This window comes from Botrytis deweyae (assembly GCF_014898535.1).
Source record: "Botrytis deweyae strain B1 chromosome Unknown BDEW_001, whole genome shotgun sequence".
Lineage (NCBI taxonomy): Eukaryota > Fungi > Ascomycota > Leotiomycetes > Helotiales > Sclerotiniaceae > Botrytis > Botrytis deweyae.
This window is the reverse complement of record NW_024066208.1, coordinates 1,257,613-1,276,925: the sequence shown is the minus strand read 5'-3', so window position 1 is coordinate 1,276,925 and position 19,313 is coordinate 1,257,613. Positions and strand designations below refer to the sequence as shown.

General features: G+C 43.5%; 8 protein-coding genes across 8 annotated transcripts; 4 read left to right on the top strand and 4 right to left on the bottom strand.

Annotated features, from left to right (window-relative positions):
• Positions 1 to 1,336: 1,336 nt before the first annotated feature.
• On the top strand, positions 1,337 to 1,548 carry EAE98_000380 (uncharacterized protein; the record flags this gene model as incomplete). The annotated part of the gene is made up of 2 exons (XM_038947998.1): positions 1,337 to 1,411; positions 1,441 to 1,548. The coding sequence occupies 2 exons, from the start codon at positions 1,337 to 1,339 to the stop codon at positions 1,546 to 1,548; spliced, it is 183 nt and encodes a 60-aa protein (XP_038815675.1).
• A 3,927-nt stretch (positions 1,549 to 5,475) lies between these two features.
• EAE98_000379 (uncharacterized protein) lies at positions 5,476 to 7,257 on the top strand (the record flags this gene model as incomplete). Its single annotated transcript, XM_038947997.1, has 2 exons — positions 5,476 to 6,143; positions 6,213 to 7,257. The coding sequence occupies 2 exons, from the start codon at positions 5,476 to 5,478 to the stop codon at positions 7,255 to 7,257; spliced, it is 1,713 nt and encodes a 570-aa protein (XP_038815674.1).
• A 910-nt stretch (positions 7,258 to 8,167) lies between these two features.
• On the top strand, positions 8,168 to 8,389 carry EAE98_000378 (uncharacterized protein; the record flags this gene model as incomplete). Its single annotated transcript, XM_038947996.1, has 1 exon — positions 8,168 to 8,389. One exon carries the CDS (start codon positions 8,168 to 8,170, stop codon positions 8,387 to 8,389), a length of 222 nt encoding a protein of 73 aa, XP_038815673.1.
• Positions 8,390 to 11,605: 3,216 nt separating this feature from the next.
• On the bottom strand, positions 11,606 to 14,611 carry EAE98_000377 (uncharacterized protein; the record flags this gene model as incomplete). Its single annotated transcript, XM_038947995.1, has 1 exon — positions 11,606 to 14,611. One exon carries the CDS (start codon positions 14,609 to 14,611, stop codon positions 11,606 to 11,608), a length of 3,006 nt encoding a protein of 1,001 aa, XP_038815672.1.
• A 707-nt stretch (positions 14,612 to 15,318) lies between these two features.
• On the bottom strand, positions 15,319 to 15,822 carry EAE98_000376 (uncharacterized protein; the record flags this gene model as incomplete). The annotated part of the gene is made up of 4 exons (XM_038947994.1): positions 15,319 to 15,362; positions 15,418 to 15,508; positions 15,598 to 15,745; positions 15,809 to 15,822. 4 exons carry the CDS (start codon positions 15,820 to 15,822, stop codon positions 15,319 to 15,321), a joined length of 297 nt encoding a protein of 98 aa, XP_038815671.1.
• A 681-nt stretch (positions 15,823 to 16,503) lies between these two features.
• Positions 16,504 to 17,703, bottom strand: EAE98_000375 (uncharacterized protein; the record flags this gene model as incomplete). Its single annotated transcript, XM_038947993.1, has 1 exon — positions 16,504 to 17,703. The coding sequence occupies one exon, from the start codon at positions 17,701 to 17,703 to the stop codon at positions 16,504 to 16,506; it is 1,200 nt and encodes a 399-aa protein (XP_038815670.1).
• A 53-nt stretch (positions 17,704 to 17,756) lies between these two features.
• On the bottom strand, positions 17,757 to 18,188 carry EAE98_000374 (uncharacterized protein; the record flags this gene model as incomplete). The annotated part of the gene is made up of 1 exon (XM_038947992.1): positions 17,757 to 18,188. One exon carries the CDS (start codon positions 18,186 to 18,188, stop codon positions 17,757 to 17,759), a length of 432 nt encoding a protein of 143 aa, XP_038815669.1.
• A 213-nt stretch (positions 18,189 to 18,401) lies between these two features.
• On the top strand, positions 18,402 to 19,044 carry EAE98_000373 (uncharacterized protein; the record flags this gene model as incomplete). The annotated part of the gene is made up of 3 exons (XM_038947991.1): positions 18,402 to 18,584; positions 18,636 to 18,877; positions 18,927 to 19,044. 3 exons carry the CDS (start codon positions 18,402 to 18,404, stop codon positions 19,042 to 19,044), a joined length of 543 nt encoding a protein of 180 aa, XP_038815668.1.
• Between the last annotated feature and the right edge of the window lie 269 nt (positions 19,045 to 19,313).

The window sequence follows — 19,313 nt, the reverse complement described above, 5'->3', positions numbered from 1 at the left end:
GATCGAGACCTTTGAACCCTTGATAGTCTGTTTATGCAACCACGCCCTGCTTCAGCCCTCCAATACTCTCGAGTCTCGAGTCTCGAGTCTCGAGTCTCGAGTCTCGATATACAAATGAGATGGAAAACACTTGCGCCATGTCGCCATGGACTCCGTACTACTGTATGGGATTTGCTCAGAGACTCCACAATTCGGCCGGATAAATTCCTCTTGACTGTGCGGGATACCGCTTTGAGATTGTCATCGGTCGGATGTAACTTTCCCATTTTAAAAATAAAATCTTCGCATCTACCGGGTTACGGGTACTCGACATCTTCCAGCCGTTGAAATTTTCATTCATGGTTGATTAACGTACTAGGGAGTCTGTTCAGAATACACATCCATCCAATCCAGTCTTTGGAAAAGTCGATAAGGGTCACCTGTTGATTCAATTCGATTGCCCCTCCCCAGAGATGTCGCGGTCTGATAATCACAATCACAATTTTTACATTGCTGGCTAGATATGCATTTCCTGCACTGATGGACTGATGGCGAAAGATTTCCGGGGATATGAGTCAGGTTGACCCTGAACTTGCATTCAAATGCCACTGTAAGCATATAGCTGCTTCCACTATTTTATAGTTTGAGTTCTGACGCTTCTTCTTATTATCGTTTCATTGGATATTGTAGCTACAATATGTCGACGTCGTTAACGAGCTTCCGATAAACTGATAAGCTGTACAGTAGTCCCTAATGAGACAGACTTCTCGGCACATCAAGTTGTGCTTTGTTTAGAAATCCAATCCAAAGAGTCCACAATGTGGCTTGAGTTAGCTGCCAATAGAAAAGTTGAGAACCAATTTTCAAGCTTTGTAAGGGACTTGTTAGATTTGGAACCACTTTTTTCGAAATGCGGGATGTGTACGATAGTACTCGAGAATACACTCGTGTTTGACCACTTGTATGAACCAATTATTAATATGACAAAGTGCCGCATCTTATATGTGCCCGCCCAATGTTCGTTCCATATCGAGCTTTCGTAACCTTGAGCATTCAATAGTTGCTGCAGGAAGTGATATACTCATGGATGCCTGCCTGTTATGTGATGCTTGTTCTTGAGCTCCTTATCAGATACAGACGTTGATAGTTCTAAACCTTTCATAGGTGTCCGCACATCTATTAACTTTCTCTAGTGTTTAGTTCATTTTCAAACCTGATTTTGCTTCACCATGGTTATAGATGGATGGATATCGAATGGATGAACAAACAGAAAGATGAGGGCGGTAGAAGCTTCGGGTGTTTCTCCATAGATGTCAGTGATCATGTAGATGTCGTATTTGGGTAGGACTATGCAGAGATGACAGCGCAAGTTGCTCGACGGCACGGGTTGATCGTCCAAGATCATCCACAAAGGACAATGCGTACCGGCTCGGTATGGACATTGCTGACCTTCGTATATAGCAATACGGAAGTGAAACTACTACAATGTCATTGTTTTCGGTCAACTACGATCTGAGAAATGCTTCATCGGTCAAACCCGAGGCGCAATTGGTGGCTCGAGATCCTTAGTGGTGCAGTCAAAAGCCTGCATATTTCTTGAAAGTTGGAAATAGACGATCTCCCGTCGGTCTCGGTTTCCTATCAGTAGATTGAGGCTCATATTTGTAAAAGAAGCGCCGAAAGTAACAATCTAGAATTGCCAGCTCTCAATGCCGACAATACACTTGCGGCGTTTGGTGAAGAGAAGCAGGAGAGAATGGTCTGAATTTAAAATTACAACACAATCAACGACGCAGAACTGTTTGAGAACACTTTGGTAATTTCCCCAGACCATCGATGGATTATACTTTGAACTTTGATTCCCTAGCCATGGACCTAGGTATATACGTATAGGCCGAGTTTGAAGATAGCCGACCTTCTAACTTCTTACATGCTGCCACTCTTAAGCCATTGCATGTGTTTCTGTCAAAGCGAGCGAATAAAGTTTCCTGAGATAAGATTATTGCGTGACCAACTACTGAGCTACTCCAACTACTCCAACGAGTGTGATTAGTATGAGTGAATTCTGGGATAACCTACCGTATAAACTCAACTACTCCAAAACATACTTCCCATCATGGAACAAGCTTTGACTAGAACATTGGACATTTCTGTTGATTCTTCAATCCGGAAATAGTAAATAGAGGGGGAGACATGGATTCCAATAGGCCTGACATATTTTGGAGTAAATCGAGGTTAAACGGCATTGTCTTGAGAGTTCCAAAGTTGTTATGCTGCTCGAAGAGACGAAGTATGGCCGGCACAAGACAGCCAACCCCAACCACGACTGAAGTTCGGTAAAACACTCGCGATATAAAAGGTTTTGACATGGATTCTTTCTTGATATTCTCAGGGGTGATCTAGGAACTAGAAAACGAATGGTCGTTCCGGACTATCTTGAATCTGAGCCATCACCTCATGGGGTAATTGGCATTTTTAGTGGCAAGGGCAACGAGAATTTTCTCTCCGAGCCACCAGCCTACTCCTGCAGCCAGTGAGTATTCGGCCTTGCTCGTCTCCAGTGATCCCCACATTGTCCCGCAAAGAGAGGAAGAACGAGATGTGATTGGCGGATGGGGCATAACCTTGGAGAATCTTAGGTTCGGAGAATCGGGCTCGTAGGTTGAAGTGTTTGTCGTCTGTCGTTGTTCTCCTCATCTTGAAAGCCAACTTAGCAACATTAGTGAGCTTGGTATATCTATTAGTAGGATCAAGGCAGGAAGGTAGCGAGCGGCTTCATTATCTCTCGAGATAGGCCTTCTATCATTGTAGCAATGGTTCGCCATTACGCATTTGAGACCGATGTGATATCTGATTAACCTGGTATTAATAAACATGGAATTCTCGGTGATTGATCGATGATGAGCATTTCGCTTCCACCATATCGGTCTGGAATGGTTGATCTGCCCCGGTCTCCGACGCTATAGGTGTTTTATTGCCTGTCAGATACTGGGATATAAAGTACGAAAGGCCATGAGATGTGAGAAATACTAGTGGTTTGATATGATGATGCAACAGAGGATGCAAATGTAGACGGGAGATGTAAGTATGTAGTTCAAGGTGCGTACGAAGCACAGAGTTTACTCTGCAAGATTCGTTAGGTAGAATCACTGCAGTGTAGCACATATTCACGTAATCTACCGGAATGTTCCTGCGTGGACAAAGGTAACAAAGCATCCCAAAACGTGTTCATTCCACACATTGATCGATGTATCAAAGAGCAGCCTTTCAGAATTCTGATAAGTTTTGCATGAGACTATCTAGTCGACAAGCCACTACCTGGAAACAATGGAAAAAGACCGCGAGAATAAAGTTGCTCACAACGCTCAGGCCTAGATAGATATCAATCGAGACAACTTCCCCCTCTCTCTACACCATATTCGTATCTGGGGAGCTGTCGGTTGACCCATTCTACCTATCAAGAATTAACATGGCGTGATGAATGTTTGAGAGTGTTTCGTTTCCCCAGTCTTCCAAGGTTCTTCTCCAGGAATTGGAAAGCTTATAGAACGGCCCATTGCTAGAGTCCATACCTTATCAGAGATCAAAAGATGGAGAGAGTTTAGAGATCTTGATACTATTGATGATTAGATATACCTAGGCCCATAGTTGACTGATAGATAGTAAAGTTCTGAGGGAGGAATAAAAGGTAAAAGTTCACGAGAAGAGGAGAAGAGAGGCACCTATAGGTAGACCTCTGAATGCTCTGACGCGGGATTTCTTTGGGTTCTCTGTCTCAGACTCCATCGAATTCGGATAGGGAATGAATGCGAATATTCAACGTGGAATTGTTAATTTTAAATTAACATTCCTTTCTCTACAGACACTTCCTCATTGAGCAGAATGAGAGTCAGGTGGTGAAAGAGAAGGAATTCTGGGGTGTATGTTGATTGTGTCGTACATACCTATGTATTGTAGGATTGTATGTAGCTAATGTTAAGTAATGAAATCAATTGGAAGTAAGTGAATGAATGTGATGATGATGATGATGATGATGATGATGCAAAGTGTGTCAATGCCATGCAATACTAGGAAGCTCTGACTACCCTACCTACTCAATGCTCTCCGTGCTTGTATTATCTGTCGATAGTACCTAGATTCAATACAAAGTACAGACGAGACCAAACACTTCGCTCATGTGTAGACTGGACCTACCTAGGTATATGATATCTCGACGGCATACTGGAGTCTCGTACTTTACATCTATTTCTATCGATGATATCCATCTAACCTTTCTTGGTATGAGATAGAGATCTAACGTTTTTGGTCATGTACAAAGTTCGAATACCTACCTACCTAGTACATAATAGTAGCCACTACATTATTAGGTAAACGCACAACCTTGGAAACTCATTACCGTTTACCATTTACCATTTACCATTTACCATTTACCACTTATTATTATGATTGTACGACCTAGGTACATAGTACACATATACCTCCTAGACATATAACCATCTACCCCTGGCTACACACACACCCCTCACGCTCACATCCAAATTCATTCATATTCTCATTCATCCATTGTTCACGATCATTCAATCTCGACAATCACGACGTTTTATTAAATTCACCCCTCACTCCTCACTCCACTCCACACCCCCTCGCCCATCCACGCACTCACCTCACCCACTCATTCCATTCGCAACCCACTATCCACTTCCCACCCACTTTTCAATTAGAAAAATGCCGTAGCAAAGCCACTTCATGAGTGTCCAAGTTCCTAAATTCCAAGGGTCGAGAACTTCTTCTTTTCTTGTCTTTACTTATACTACTCTTCCTAAACTCTTCCTAGTACAAGAATAAACTTCCTCCAAAGAAAAAGACTTTCCAACTAAATTCTTCAGAATCAATCCTCACTTGATTTATATTACTTTACCTCGTTCCATTTCTCATTTCTCCATTTTCCATTTCACACTTTCACACTTTCCATTTCACACTTTCCATTCTCCATCCTCCATTCTCCATCCTCCATTCCCCCATTCTCCACATTCACTCGTTTCTCTTATCACCTACAAACCTAAACACCAAAATCAACCCTTTTTCTTTCCAATCGATAACCTGCTGCTGTATCCTATTGATCACTTGGGAGTCGGAAATCCTGGGAAACCCTACAAAATCAATCGCAGTTCACTTCAATTCATCAATCGAAACGTCAATTGTGGAGAATTTCTACTACAACCCAATCCTACCTACCACAATAACTACCAACCTACCGCCAACCACACTTTCGCAAACAACCTTTCAGTATTCTGGACGTATTCGAGTTTATGATTGATATCATACTTATTATACAACTTTTGAAACAGCGGAACAGGAAGTCGGCAATTCGAGAAACGGTGAAAAAGTCAAACGAAGAGGAGGTTATCTTTCTCAATCACAGGTCGTTCTGACCTTAAACCACATACTCCGCCACCAATTAACCCAACTCTTCCACCGGAAGGTATTATCGCAAAAATGGCGATAGTCCTCAATTCGGAAGAAAACTCCTACTTTTCGTCAAGTCCGCTTCGTCGATCACACTCACAGCCCAAATTCGTCACACAACCGTCGTCATATTCACAATCTCTATCTCGATCAAATAGCGTAAAATTCAACCCGATAATATCCCCCAGTAATTCCTCGGCATCTTCGGCGCCATCGTCTCCCCAAACCCTACATGCCGATTCTGTCGCCCCCTCATACTCGTCAACGCCAGCTAGCAGCTTGTCACTCGATCATAGCGACGATGCAGACGATGAAGATCGAATTTACTTTCCCACATTTGACGACACAGGATATTGCGATCAAATTGAAGATTTAGAGCCACCAACCTGTCCACATACCGGCGATTCCTATGCTGTCTCACCCATCTCAAACAGTACCTCTATAATCTCTCGACCTGGATCCCCAGAAGTACCACACGCACATGCCGAGGATGACACAGCACTACAGGCGAAACCTTCGCGGCACGTTGATTATCTATCACACAATTGGAAAGAAGAGGATATATGGGCATCATGGAAACTCATTGTATCAAAGGGGGGCGAATACTCTAATCATGAACGACTAGAAAATGCTTCGTGGAGAACTTGGATGAAGGCAAAATATAGACTCAAGACCGTTTCGCCCGAAACACTTAATTGGTAGGTTTTCATGTTTATACTGCTACTCTTGTGAGTAGGTTGAATCAAAAAGTAACTGACATTTTGTAGGTTGAAGGATTGTGATGTGACCTGGCTATATGGTCCACTTCAAGCTGGACCAACCACATTCAACGCCCCAGATACTTCTCCTATCAGCAGCAGCAGGCTATCGAAATCAAATTCCTTTTTGCAAAAGAAGCCAATTCTCAAGAAACGAAGCATGTCTGAAATAATGCTTCAAAGGTCATTGTCATCATCTTCATTGCTCAAACAAGCTGCTGCTGCGGTCCAAGCACAGCAATCTGGGGATGGACGCCCTGGCATAATTAGGGCTGCATCTGACTACGTTCCCTATGAATTTGCAAGTAGACAATCTGAGCAAGCTGATTTGAGTATGCTTTCATCGGTTACCTCGTCAGGACTAATCACCCCCGGTACTGAAAAGAAACACATTAGCTTCAATGAACAAGTATCGCAATGTATAGCTTTGGAAGTCAAGGGCGATGATGATGACGAACTGGACTACAGTACTCAAGACTTTGACGATAGTGACTCCGATGATGGAGCTATCATGATGAAGAGAAGCACTTCTAAACGACAACTCCCACCAATGAGGAAGAGGATAATTTCCAGAGTCAATTCCATGACTGATAGCAAAACCATTGCAATGTTACCATCCACAACACTCAAGTACCGAGCAGATACCCCCGAGCCACAGGAAACAGCCATGAAGCACAGTGGGTCTTTTCACGGAGGAAAGTTGTCACCGTCACCCTCTCAAGACACATTGAAGCCTTCAAAACCATCAACAAGAATGCTTCTAGGCGATGATGAAGACGATGATGATATCGATTGGCAACCACCCAATGCGTTTGCCCATAGAAAAGATAGCGTATCCATTGCGCAAGATCGATTCCACAGTCTCAGCACCTCGGACTCTGTTGGTAACGAGGAGCCATCTGGTATGAGGAGAACGCCATCCGGCATGTTTATGCCCTATGAAGAAGATGAAGATGATGCTGTATCTGAAGGACTTTTTGGAAAAGTTGTCGACACTGTAAATACAGCAAAGGACATCGCACATGTCATCTGGAATGTCGGATGGAGGCGCTAATTTCCAGGTTTGGACAACGGCTCTCGAAAGCCTCACTGGCATTCCAAGGGTCAACTCATGCACACGATACAATTATTGATCGAAATATAATGTCGACGTATATACGGCGACTTTTGTACATAATACTAAAGCACATATTAGATGCTGCATTTACACACCGGGTTCAGGAACCACAATTGGGATTGGTCGGCGTTTTGGCTTGGGAACGGGGGTTTCTCTTAATGGGGTCAGGGCTTGAGGATGATAGCCAAAATTGTACTTTGGCAATGGGTTACATATAAAGGGTTCGGGCAAATTCGTTACGATTGGGGGTTGGGCTTTCACTGGGTATAGGAGAGACTGGTTTGTCTTTTGGTTGAGGAGGAAAAAATTGGGTTTACACTGTACGATGGGGACCATGAGTGGTGCGCAAGCACACTATACAAATGCACACCTCACTGCATTTTCGCAACCATGCGAATTGGCGCACGCCATACCTAGGCAGGAAAGGGAGAGGAGAAATAAATTGGCGACCTATTGAGCATATACACCAATACAGTAGTCAACAAAAATGAACAATATACAAAGCAAATAATCTCTAGAGCTATGTGATGCAAAGTAATGTGGTTATGTTGTGATCTGATGGCATGTAAGGGATCAAACGGGCTTTGATGAAGTGTCGTCATATTCTTACACTAGATGAGAAAACTTTGCGGTCTCTTTCATTTATCCTTTTACAATCATTCCTAGAATTTCCCCCTATGATTTCTATGGTCCCATCTCACCCTATGAAATTTGAGTACCGATAGCCTAGTATGTCGTGCTAAAATTTTATCCTTTGTCGCCCCCTCCTATACTTCTAGAATGCCACACACATCCTTTCATCCCGCATCCCGCATTTTTGCGCCTTTCTTCTGTGGGAACTTTCGGCATGTCGATCTTGATTGAAGATTTGATGGATGGGTTGATTGAGTTAATGGATGATTTGATTGATGATTTGATTGATGATTTGATTGATGATTTGATTGATGATTTGATTGATGATTTGATTGATGATTTGATTGATGATTTGATTGATGATTTGATTGATGATTTGATGGAAGATTTGATTGATTTGATTGATGGTGCAGTGCAGTGCAGTGCAGTGCAGTAAGGGTGCGCTGCTGGGTTTATACTAGGTTCTAGGTTTTGTTTATGTGGCGAGTTTTGTGAGGGAGACTCGGGAGTGGGTTTTAGGGGTCTTTTGGGTGGGGTTTTTATGTTTACTTTTTTTTTTGAGGGGGGAGGGGGTTGAGTTTGGGTTTGAGGAGGGGGTTGAGGAGGGGGTTGAGGAGGGGGTTGAGGAGGGGGTTGAGGGAGAGGGAGAGGGAGAGGGAGAATGGATGATAGAGAGGATGGATGGATGATGGGGAAAGGGTATGGGATAGGTGAGATAGGTGAGATAGAGAATTGGGAGTTGGGAGTTGGGGAAACATTTTACGCAAGCAAGCAACCAAGCAAGATTATATATGTATGTATGTATGTGTATATGTCATTATACTAGACTACATAGAGTATAAGATCAAGAGATAAATAGGGATAAAGGAGATGCCTCTGAGAGACAATAGCAGAAACGAACTTGTTCCTCTTTATCATTATTTTTGCTTTTGTTTCTTTGTCTTGTCTTGTCTTTCTTTCATGTTCTTCTTGGCTTCCTTCTCTGTCTTGTAGTCGGTCTCGTCGTCGTGTCCAATCGTACATGATCACGTATCTACCTATAAATCCGGGGTAACCTTAGAGTACTAAGGAGAGCTTCAGATGCAGAGCTTCAGAGCGTCAGTCAATCATTCCATTAGTAAGTACTCGTAGCTCGATACTAGATACATAGCTCGATCGCTCGCCAGCTCAACCTCGGGATGGCAAAGAGAAGACGCGCGCATACGGAGATACCCAGCTCGTCCGTACATTTGTGTGACTTAGTTGACGCGCTAACCAGGAGGTACATCACTCAGCCTCCTTTTCGATCCGTCGCGCATTTGGAGAATGGATTCCCAATCGCATTCATCCATTGGCATTTTTCAGACTTGTCATTTTTTTCTTCCTCCTCCATTCCTTCTCCTCTCGAGCCCCCCTCGCTCCTTGGGACTCTCTCCCCTCATTTTCACATCCTGACTCCTGAGACATCGGACCACCCCTTCCCCATTCCAAATTCCAACCCCACAATTTGCCGAGCATATCTTACATACCTTACATACCATATCATACCATACCGAGCTACATAGAGTAAGGTAAGCACTCTGTACATATCATATCAAAATAGGTAGGTAAGCACGCTCTCTCGTAGATTACCCCATCTCAAACCTCCCCTCCCCTCCCATGCAATGCACGCCACGTTACCCCAAGAAATGGCCGGAAACGATTAGACCGATCGACAATGAGGCGGACTAGACGGGGTCCAAGAGTCAAGCAAGACACCATACTGCGTACATGGCAATTGAGACACCCAAGACCAAGTCCCTTGCTTCCCTCTTGCCCCCACTTTATCAAAGCTTTTTTACTTTTAGAATATATTATTTATACGGAAGAGTGATCATGCGACTACTTGTTATTGGAATTCCCCCCTTTTTGGGGGGATCGGGCTTGTTTGCGTTTGATATGTATGTGGAGTGGAGTGCTAGACACCTACGATAGGTATGAATGGATATGAATGGTAATTGAATATCGACAGGTTTCTATACATACATTACTGAGAAGAAATATGCATCGAAATTTGTAGTTGGAAAATTGCACCTGATCACTCCCTACATAATTAGTATGTGGAGTAAATTACCAAGCGTCTCAAGCAATGTCGTAGGCTCAAATCAGATTTCCAAATATGATTATCTAGAATATCAATAAACAAGAGTTCATACATACATACATACATACATACATACATACATACATACATACATACATACATACATACATACATACATACATACATACATACATACATACATACATACATACATACATACATACATAGTAAGATTACATAGTACATAGGTACATGATACATAACACATATGCGTACCATCATCACCAACACCATCATCGTCATCATCATCAATCCCTAAACGATCCATCCACTTTCCTCCTGGAGACCCCATCTCCATCTCCATCTCCATCTCTACCCATCCATCCAAATCCAACCCCGTATTCCCAACCATCCCTTTCCTCCAACCCCCTCGCCCAACGGGCGGCCCCCAAATATCGTATCGTACAAGGGATCAAAAACAAGGATCCCACCGCAGTTCCTGACAATCATTTCATCATCTCCATGCATCCGACCGCCGATCACGACGTACGTACCCTGAAAATCCGCCCCGAAAATCATGTCATCACAAAATATGGGGAAAAACTCGGCTGCCGTGGATATTTGTAACTGGTGTGTGGGGAAATTTGGGAAGGAGGCGAGGGAGGGAAAGGCCAGACAGGGATGAGAAACAAGGGGGATCCCGAGACTTCGGGTAAGGGAATTTGTGCTTAGGTTGCTTTGGTTTTACCTAGGTAGGTAGTTACAGTAGGTAGATTGAATTTATGAATTTTTTTTGTGAATTTATGAATGGAGGCGGGTTTTTATGTAATTAGTGTGTGTTATGTGTGTCTTATAAGATTATTATTTGTATTAGTATTGAAATATAGCTGGGGGCTGGGTAGGTGGTTGGTTATTGGATTTAGTAAATACTAATAATAATAGTAAATACCTAGTGATAAGAGAAACAGGTGTCCCTAGTATTTTTCATAACTCTATTAACTATCGTAGCTAGCTGTTTGTAAAGTTGATTAATAAAACATTATCAAATAATATCATCAGCCTCAAGTTGTAACTATGTAGTATATACCGAGAATGAAAGCTCCTATATCGATCAATACCTAGATATATAACTCAGAGGTACTCTACTAACGAAGCCAAAATACTCGTAAAAAGATTGTGATTGGGCTTTTTAAATTGGCTCTTCGAGATGTGGCAAGAGCTCGCTACCCCTGATCAGTAGAAGTGTGCCTAGATGAACTCAGCACTTTGAACAAGAGGCAAGAGGTTGATAGTACCCGTGGCAGTAAAGTCAAATAAAAAGAACATTCGGTGAGAATATAGGTCAGTATAATACCCGCAATTGACTGAAACATACACAATATCATCGTATCTGTCATTGTCATTAATTCATAACCAACTACCTAACTACAATTTTTCCTCCCTGCTGTGCTTTTGCGCTTTTACTTAAACACTGCTTGTCGCTATTTCTTCGAAACATACATCAGGAAGCTTTCTACAGTTCATCTTGGAACTCTATAACTCGAAACTAAAACCTTGAAGAAGCTGTTTAGTATCCAAGTAATCCGCTCTCTACCACTGAACCACTCCCTCTTCCTTACTATCTCCAAATCTCAGTACTCCATGTTTTCTTCTCTCCGTAAGCCACCTATCAATCCACATCTTCATTCGTTTCCTCCCAACTTCGCTACCGACATTGACAGTTGGAACCACCTTTTCAATTCTTAAACCCATAACAAACATCGTTAACTCCCTGAAACTGCTATGTTCAGAATACGGTACTCCGAAACATTGCGCTTCTTTTGTACTTCCTCTCTGTGGTACCAATTCTCCCATGCTGTATTCCGACCTCCAATTTGTAGCAGTAAGAATCGTGTGAATCGGAGGAGAATCTACAAACCGAGAATTCGGTGGCTTATAACTCCAACCACTTGGTCTAAACCCCACAACACGTGTGAAATGGGGCTTATAACCAGTAAGGTAGTCTTGTAAAGTTTCGGGCCGTAAATCCATAAGCATCTGCATATGAATTTGTGCCTCCCGAGGATCCGATGTCAGGCGACTTGTAAGTTCGGGATCTTCTAAAGCAGCACAGATACGCATTTTTCCTGGAGTTGCATAGATTTTGCAATCTAGAGCGCGAGCTATACCAAGTACGATGCGTTCCTTGCCAATACTGTAGGTACCACAAACGACAAGTAAACGGCCTCGAGCTTTCTTCTCGCTCTTGGAAGACGTTTCTGGGGTGTCAGAGTCCTCAGCCTCAATCTTCATAGAAGGCTTGATGAAATTCGTCATCTTGGATCCTGCTCGTTCTCTCTTGACTGTTTCCCATGCATCACTTTCTTCTGCCCTTTCTTTACTAAGACTGACACACATATCTGCGCAAGCTTTTACGACATCTTCTTGCGATGGGAATGAGTATTTGGGATTCAGGTATGTAGTATCAAGATAACAGACATCGATCTTCTGCTGTTTAGTCTTCCCATTGATTGAGTCGACGACGTTGGGCATTAGAAGAGGGTGAGCAATATGCGCCGGACAAGCTCGAAAGTCGCCACAGTGAAGAATGCGTTGAACTTTAGGCCTTTGGCCACCGCCAGTAGTCTTCTCGAAGAGAAAAAGCGAGCTTCCAGGACAATGATTAGCTGGAATCATTGTCACTGAAACGCCCTGTGTATTAGGCACTTCGATCTTGTCGTCAAATTCAATGGATACAACCCATTTTGGATCTACTTTCAGTTGTTGTTTGACGAGATTGCCAGTGACTTTGCTACAATATATAGGACCGTGTGACCAGGTAGAAGTTAGACCAATGTAATGATCGCTATGAAAGTGACTCAAAAAGTAAGCATTACAGCCTTGAACTGCACCATATCTGAATGCGTCAACGCAGATGAACAGCCCAGGCATGATCTTGTAAAATGGGCAAGTCCTCTGGTGTGCAGGCTTTCCTCGAGATGACTTTTCCTTATCTGCAGCGTTAGCCCAAGCAGCATCTTCTGCGTGGCCTGACATGATTTTGGAAAATGCAGATCCCCCCTCGCTGTTGAGATCAATTGGGTTCACCTGCCCTGGTCTTGGAACTGCTGCTTTCTTGGCAAAACGGTTCCTGGCAACTTCGGGCATTACCACTTTTGCTTCGCTTGATTCTGAATATGCTTTTGCTTTAATCTTTGTTGGTAGAGGTATGGGTTTCCCATCTAAACACGCATTAACATGCATTGAGGCTTCATTTGAAGTAAGGCTGCTCAAATTCGCATCGCACAGAGGACAAGCAGAGACATTTCCTTCTCCTGTATTGCCATTAACGCCGTCATCGTCATCGAATCCATTGAATGAATCTTCATCTTCCTGCGCTTCATCGGGTTCTAGGTTATTTTGTTCCTCCATCCATTTGCGCTCTAGAAATTCTTCACCATCCAGATCCTCGTCAGGGAATTCACCCATATCCTCAAAAGTTGCCCATGTATCTACACTTGTATTCTCCTGCTTCAAGACTGGAACTTCAGAAAGTGTATTGCTCTTCCTTTTTCGTTTTCCTTTGCTCTTTTCCTTACTATCGACCTTTTTTGAGGGTTTTGATGTATCGGGCTCCTCATATTCCGATTCCGACTCTATCTTCCCTTTGCTCTTACTATCGAAGTATTTTGAATCTCTCAACGTTTCTGGTTCCTCATCTTCCGATGATGACATGGTCCTTGTATTCTTTGGCTGTAATGCTTCCCATTTCGCTTGAGCTCTTGCAACCGGAACTTTCTTCCGGGGCTTAAAAACGCTACCTTCCAAAGGTAAGAGTATTTCGGTAGATGATGCGGCGGAGGTATCTTTAAAAATTGGCCCTTTCTCAATGTTCAATTCTGCAATGCCATTTCTAAGAGGATCTCCAGTTTCCTTGTCCTCTACGCGTGCTCGCCCTTGCTTTTGAATCTCGGCCTTGGGGCCTTCCATAAAGTCTCCATCGCTATCAGAGTCATCCAAGAACGGTCCTGATCGGCGTGGTGCTCTAATTGCGGTTGTTGCCTTTTCAGTTGGCAAAGGATTCTTGACTGAAGGACTACTTGGCTCGGTTGGTATTGAAGGCGTAGCGAGATTACTTTCGAACCCTTCAATTTTGGGACTGTTTGAAAGTTTACGCTTTTTGATCGACCTTTCGGTCTCATTGTAACGTTCATCTATCAATTCTTCGCTAGCTCCGTACAAATCGCCTTCGTCCCGACCCAGACTGGGTCCGCGAGGAGGAAAATGTGATGCCACGCCAGATCGTTGGGCTACGAAAAGAGAGTCATCGTCTTTGAGGGGGTTGTCCACTTTCTTGAAGAAATTCAGGATGGTGCCATTGGCTTTCACTGGCGTTTTCGCTGTCGCACTCTTCTTCGATGATTGCTTGTTGAAAGCAGAGAGGATGGAATTTTTGGCAGGTCGCGGGGTAGCCGGTTTGTTTGTATTTCGAGGGGCCATTGTAACTACCGGTCGAGGAATTGAGGGAGTGCCGGGTGGCGTGGGTGGTCTACCGGTGGATGGTTTCAAATGAGAGTCTGTAGGTTTAGCTGAGTTCTCTCGGGGGTTCCGAAACATAGTATTTTACAATTGTGCGGTATTAGAATTGTGAAGTGTCAACGTTTGCCATCGGTAGTTGTTTGTTTGTATTTTAAGATGCAGGGTGAAGGGCAAAGCTAAGACTGCTTTATCTAGGCCATTGAAGAATGAGGGAGTCTCGAATCGACTTTAATCAATTGTTATAACCCCGAAGTTATTGGCAAGTTACTTGAACCCGTAAAAGTATTTCCGAAGAAAGATAGATTGTCTAGAGGCGATTCATCTGAGTCGGTCTGATAAGAAATCACGAAAAGTAGTGCGCGGTCCACGCTATCACCTGACATAGAGCGACAAAATATTCACAAATCTGGAGGGGCAGAACCAATAATAAATTCCCATGGATTTTTGAATTTTATAAAAGCACAAACAACTTCATACATTACATTTCGAGGTGTCTTTTCTCGAGACTTTCAGCGGATGTGGGGTGAATTATGAAATTTTGATGTTTTTTCCTTACAACCCAAGCAATTCGAAGCAACGTATTGCTGAACTTACTTTTCCGTGTTTGCTTTCCCATAAATCTTCATTAACATATAGAATGGTTTGAGTTGGCCGGTCGCAGTGCCTATCCTGCTGATCATGCCCCTCTTCCCATCCGCCTTCTCAATATCATCTATAGCGTATATCCTTCCCACGAAGGAAAAGCATTCACATCAACTATTATCTTCCGCTCTGAGTGTATGCGTTCATTTCCCTTTAGTCGCCTGTTGTGCGGCCTCTCTCCTAGTAGCTATCATTGATCATTAGCCTCCATACATAGTATTCGGTCAGTATAGGGGACCTACCATCTTCCAGAAGCGCTGTGTCAATTACGCCGCCAGGAAGATGTACATATCTGACGACACTTCCTCTTATGAAAACATTCTTGACCGATGACTATGCGCGCATCATCAGCATCACAAAACTCGAAGCACATAGCCCATCGCATTTCATTGCGTTGCTGTCGCCCATGCTGAACTACTGACCAGATGTGGGTATTTAAGCTCCTCTACCACTTGAATATCATCCAGCTTGATGTTTAGGTACTGGTCCACCGATTTTAATATGCCTTTGATCTGGATATCGTTCTTAAGCTCGACTGTAACTTCGTGATCTACCAAGGTTTTAAAGAAGCTATTTGTAGTGGAGAAATATTAGCTGCTGCAACTTCGGAGCTGCTTGTGGGATCGCACTCACCTGAAGAACAACATTTTGGCAGACTGGAAGCTGGTAAACAAGGTTCGATATTGTAGAGAGCTTGTAGAGTACTGAGTCTCGAAAATGGAGTTGACCACCCAAAAGTGATGATGTCGGTGTGTTGTGCCTCAGGCATAAGTGTTGAGCGGGCACGGTCCAGATGAGTATAAATGTCAACTGCCTCACCGGGAGCTCTGCACCACAACAGTGATGACAGAATCTCAGATGTTTCTTCTAAATCTGCATATCATGTTTAAGTTTCTTCCCGATTCAAGTACCACAATTTTGCCAAGCCTCCAAGACTTCTTTCTTTCATAATACCGTATTTTGCTGGTTGCGCTGAATGTGCTTGAGAAAGTATGTTGGATAGTAGGATTGGCTAGAAGTTCTGTGAAATCTTAGAATCAGTTGTCCGCAAGACATGGCGTCGTCTGGGGCGTGGGTATGCGAAGTTTCACTTCCGAGGTGAGAATACCGTGATATTTTTCATATTCCTCCCTGTACATCTGATGGCCGGGAAGCCGGTTTCTTCGCATATCTTTCACATTAGGGGGAAAAGCTTGAATCGCAACGCAGCACAAATTACTATTTGTCATAAGGAAATTGCCAGCCACGGTTCCTCTGGAAGTGGATTGGCCATTAATTCAATTTTGTATATAAATTCATACATTAACAGGCGTGTGTTACATCTGTATTTATAATTCCCTGTCTCTCCCCCCGCCCTGACTACCCTGACTTATCTTTTCCAAAAATTCGTCCATCCATTCATTTCTTCCACCTTCCGTTCCATGAAACTCTTTCCCATACCAAGCCCAACACTCATCATTGATAACGTCACCATTGCAATCCTTCTCCCCCTTCTGGATTACATCTACCTTCGGCCAAACACCTATCCGCGCCCCCATGCTATCATCTAGGAAATTGTCCATCAAAAGCTGCACGACACGTTTTCGAACGACGTCATATTGAGATCCAGACTTCAAGAAGACGGACTGCAGGTATGAAGTGCCATCTTGCTCAAGGAAAGACTTTTGGATTTCTGGCGATTTCAAGAGGCCACTAAGGGCTGAAATTTGAGATTTGAGAGATAAAGGTGATGTTGTGGAGGCTGACAGCTTCTTCTGGAGTGCAGGAATAAGACTTAGTCTATTTTCACGAAGGACAGGACAAGTAGGTTTCATAACGATATCGTGAAACAGGGAAAGGGAGCCGATGGCAGTAGGATTGTTTTGTAGAGAACCGGAGAGAGCGGCGGAGGCTGAATGGTCATTTTCATCTCCAGGCCCCGAGGATTCCATGGCCATGAGACATATCAGGGCAGAAACTGCCTCCTTATCGGCCATAAGTTCAGATCCGTAATAAATGTCGTGTGACAGTTCCGAAAGTGAAACCAAAGCCGAATCGAGGGAAGCATCTTGCTCTTTCAACGAGGCAAGAGAAGTCCGGAATGATTCAAAGTCAGACGATGAGGGTGGTGGGGGCTGTATCTTCCCATGGCCGCTGTACGCTGGTGCGTTCGAGGGTGGCTGCAGGTCTTCCGAGATTTCAACTTCGGCATCTTCAATGACGACCATGGCTTGTTCTGTAGGTATGTCAAGCTCCAGCGTAACATCATCACCTTCCATTGGAATATTCAAGCGAGCTTCTTTCAAGCCAGAAGATATATTTAGCCGAACGTGAAGGCCTGGTGGAATATCTTGTCCAGGCTTGATGAGTTGGAAGTCTCTCGTTGGTTGAAAGACTCGAGGGTAGCATTCAGCTTGGTTATCTGTAGGACATATGAGCTCGGTATCTGCGGATGGTGAGGCCTCTGGATCCATCGACAATGCCCTCGCAAATATTGGAAGACTGAGCCATGCCAGGCTCAGTATGCTGCGTGTTCCTACAATAACCATTTTAGATTATAATTGTTATGAAATGTATCGAGTACTCTTTTCAAATGACTTATTCAATCAGCTACAATCGATAAAAGTCGTTTAGCTTTTCTTCTGAACCGTCTCAGAATTCTTCGCTGCCTCTCTGCTAGGTCGAGGTCCTTGCAGGCTTGATCGAAAGCTTGCAAGTCAAAAGGCCGAATTTTTCCTTCTTTTTGGCCCTGTTTATTAACTAGCCACTGATCAAAAACCCAAGGATAATTTTCAAAACACGATTCTCCTTCCCAGCTGGAACGTAAAAGAGGACAATCTTTCCACTTGACGAGATACCAGATATGGTTGTTCTTCCCCACTATTTCAGTGAGTATCTTCTCGGGTGGTCGTTCTTCGGTATCACTTTCTAATGAAGCAAGAGATTCTGCTGAATTTGAGTCTTCTGATTCACTTTCCAGATTTAAAGCGTCAATAAGAGTAAGGTGGTGATCTACTGGGTTATTTGTAGTCATCGTCGTAAGGACAAGTGGCCTTCAAACAATAAGTACAGATTTATTATTCAATCGTTTCGCTTTCCTTTGCCTTCGGAGGGTTAATCAATTTGTGGGGTCCTTCGACCAAGTGCCTGAGGCTTCATTAGTCATCAAAGGTCATCAATTGGAGGGACTTCCAAACACAACGACCTCTAGGAATGACATATTGAACGTCAATTAATACACAACAAAATGTTCGCGCTTAGGAGAAAGGCGGTTCAGTCTGCCGATCGAGTTGGAAGAGTATCTGCTCGAGTTCCGCGACGATGGTCGTCTGCACAACATGGAAAGACCGGTGATGAGGTCCATCACTTCGCTGGATCGAGTACAGAACATGGACATCATCATGCGGGCCCAACAAACGAGTCTTTCGGAGTGAGCTTTCGATTGTCTCCTACATAAGTCATACGACTAATCACGATATAGACCGGCTTCTTCCTTGTCCTCGCAGCTATCCCTATCTCGATTGGAGTTTATCAATACGCCCAACCATCCGCCGACGGATCTCCTTCTGGTCTTGCGAAGCTGATCGATAGCTATTCACACTATAAAGAGAAATGGGCCGCAAGAAACGCGCTACATGTTTCTATGCTCGAACAAGCTGCTTTTGACCGCAACCTCTTCCAGAGTGATGTGGGCAGTGCACATGTCAATCTTAGATTCCCTGAGTTGGTCTCAATATCTCCAGTACCTAATCCAGAAGCTGATTTTCTACAGACAATTCAACACAGGATCCCCATGGAACGTTCCAGCAGGTCACAGAGCTAGAGATATGGAGAAGTTGGTCGCACATTATGAGAAGTTCAACAAGGAAAACGAAGAGAAGAAGCGTTGAAACCCCAATTACAAAAATACCCGTACATATCGCTCCAAAGAAAGTTTTTCATTGTATAGAGTTCGTATGCGTGTTTGTCTTATGGTTACCAAGATGGTGACAAAGCTTTGTGCAATCACGAAAGATATTTATGCCCACGGCGGAATCTGTCTCTAAATTTTGGCAGCCATAAAATATTGCAGAATTTTGAACAGTATCAGTACACAAACTATTATATAGAATGCAGTCACTACAGTGGATTTAAAAGAGCCCTTGGACTAGCGCCGATC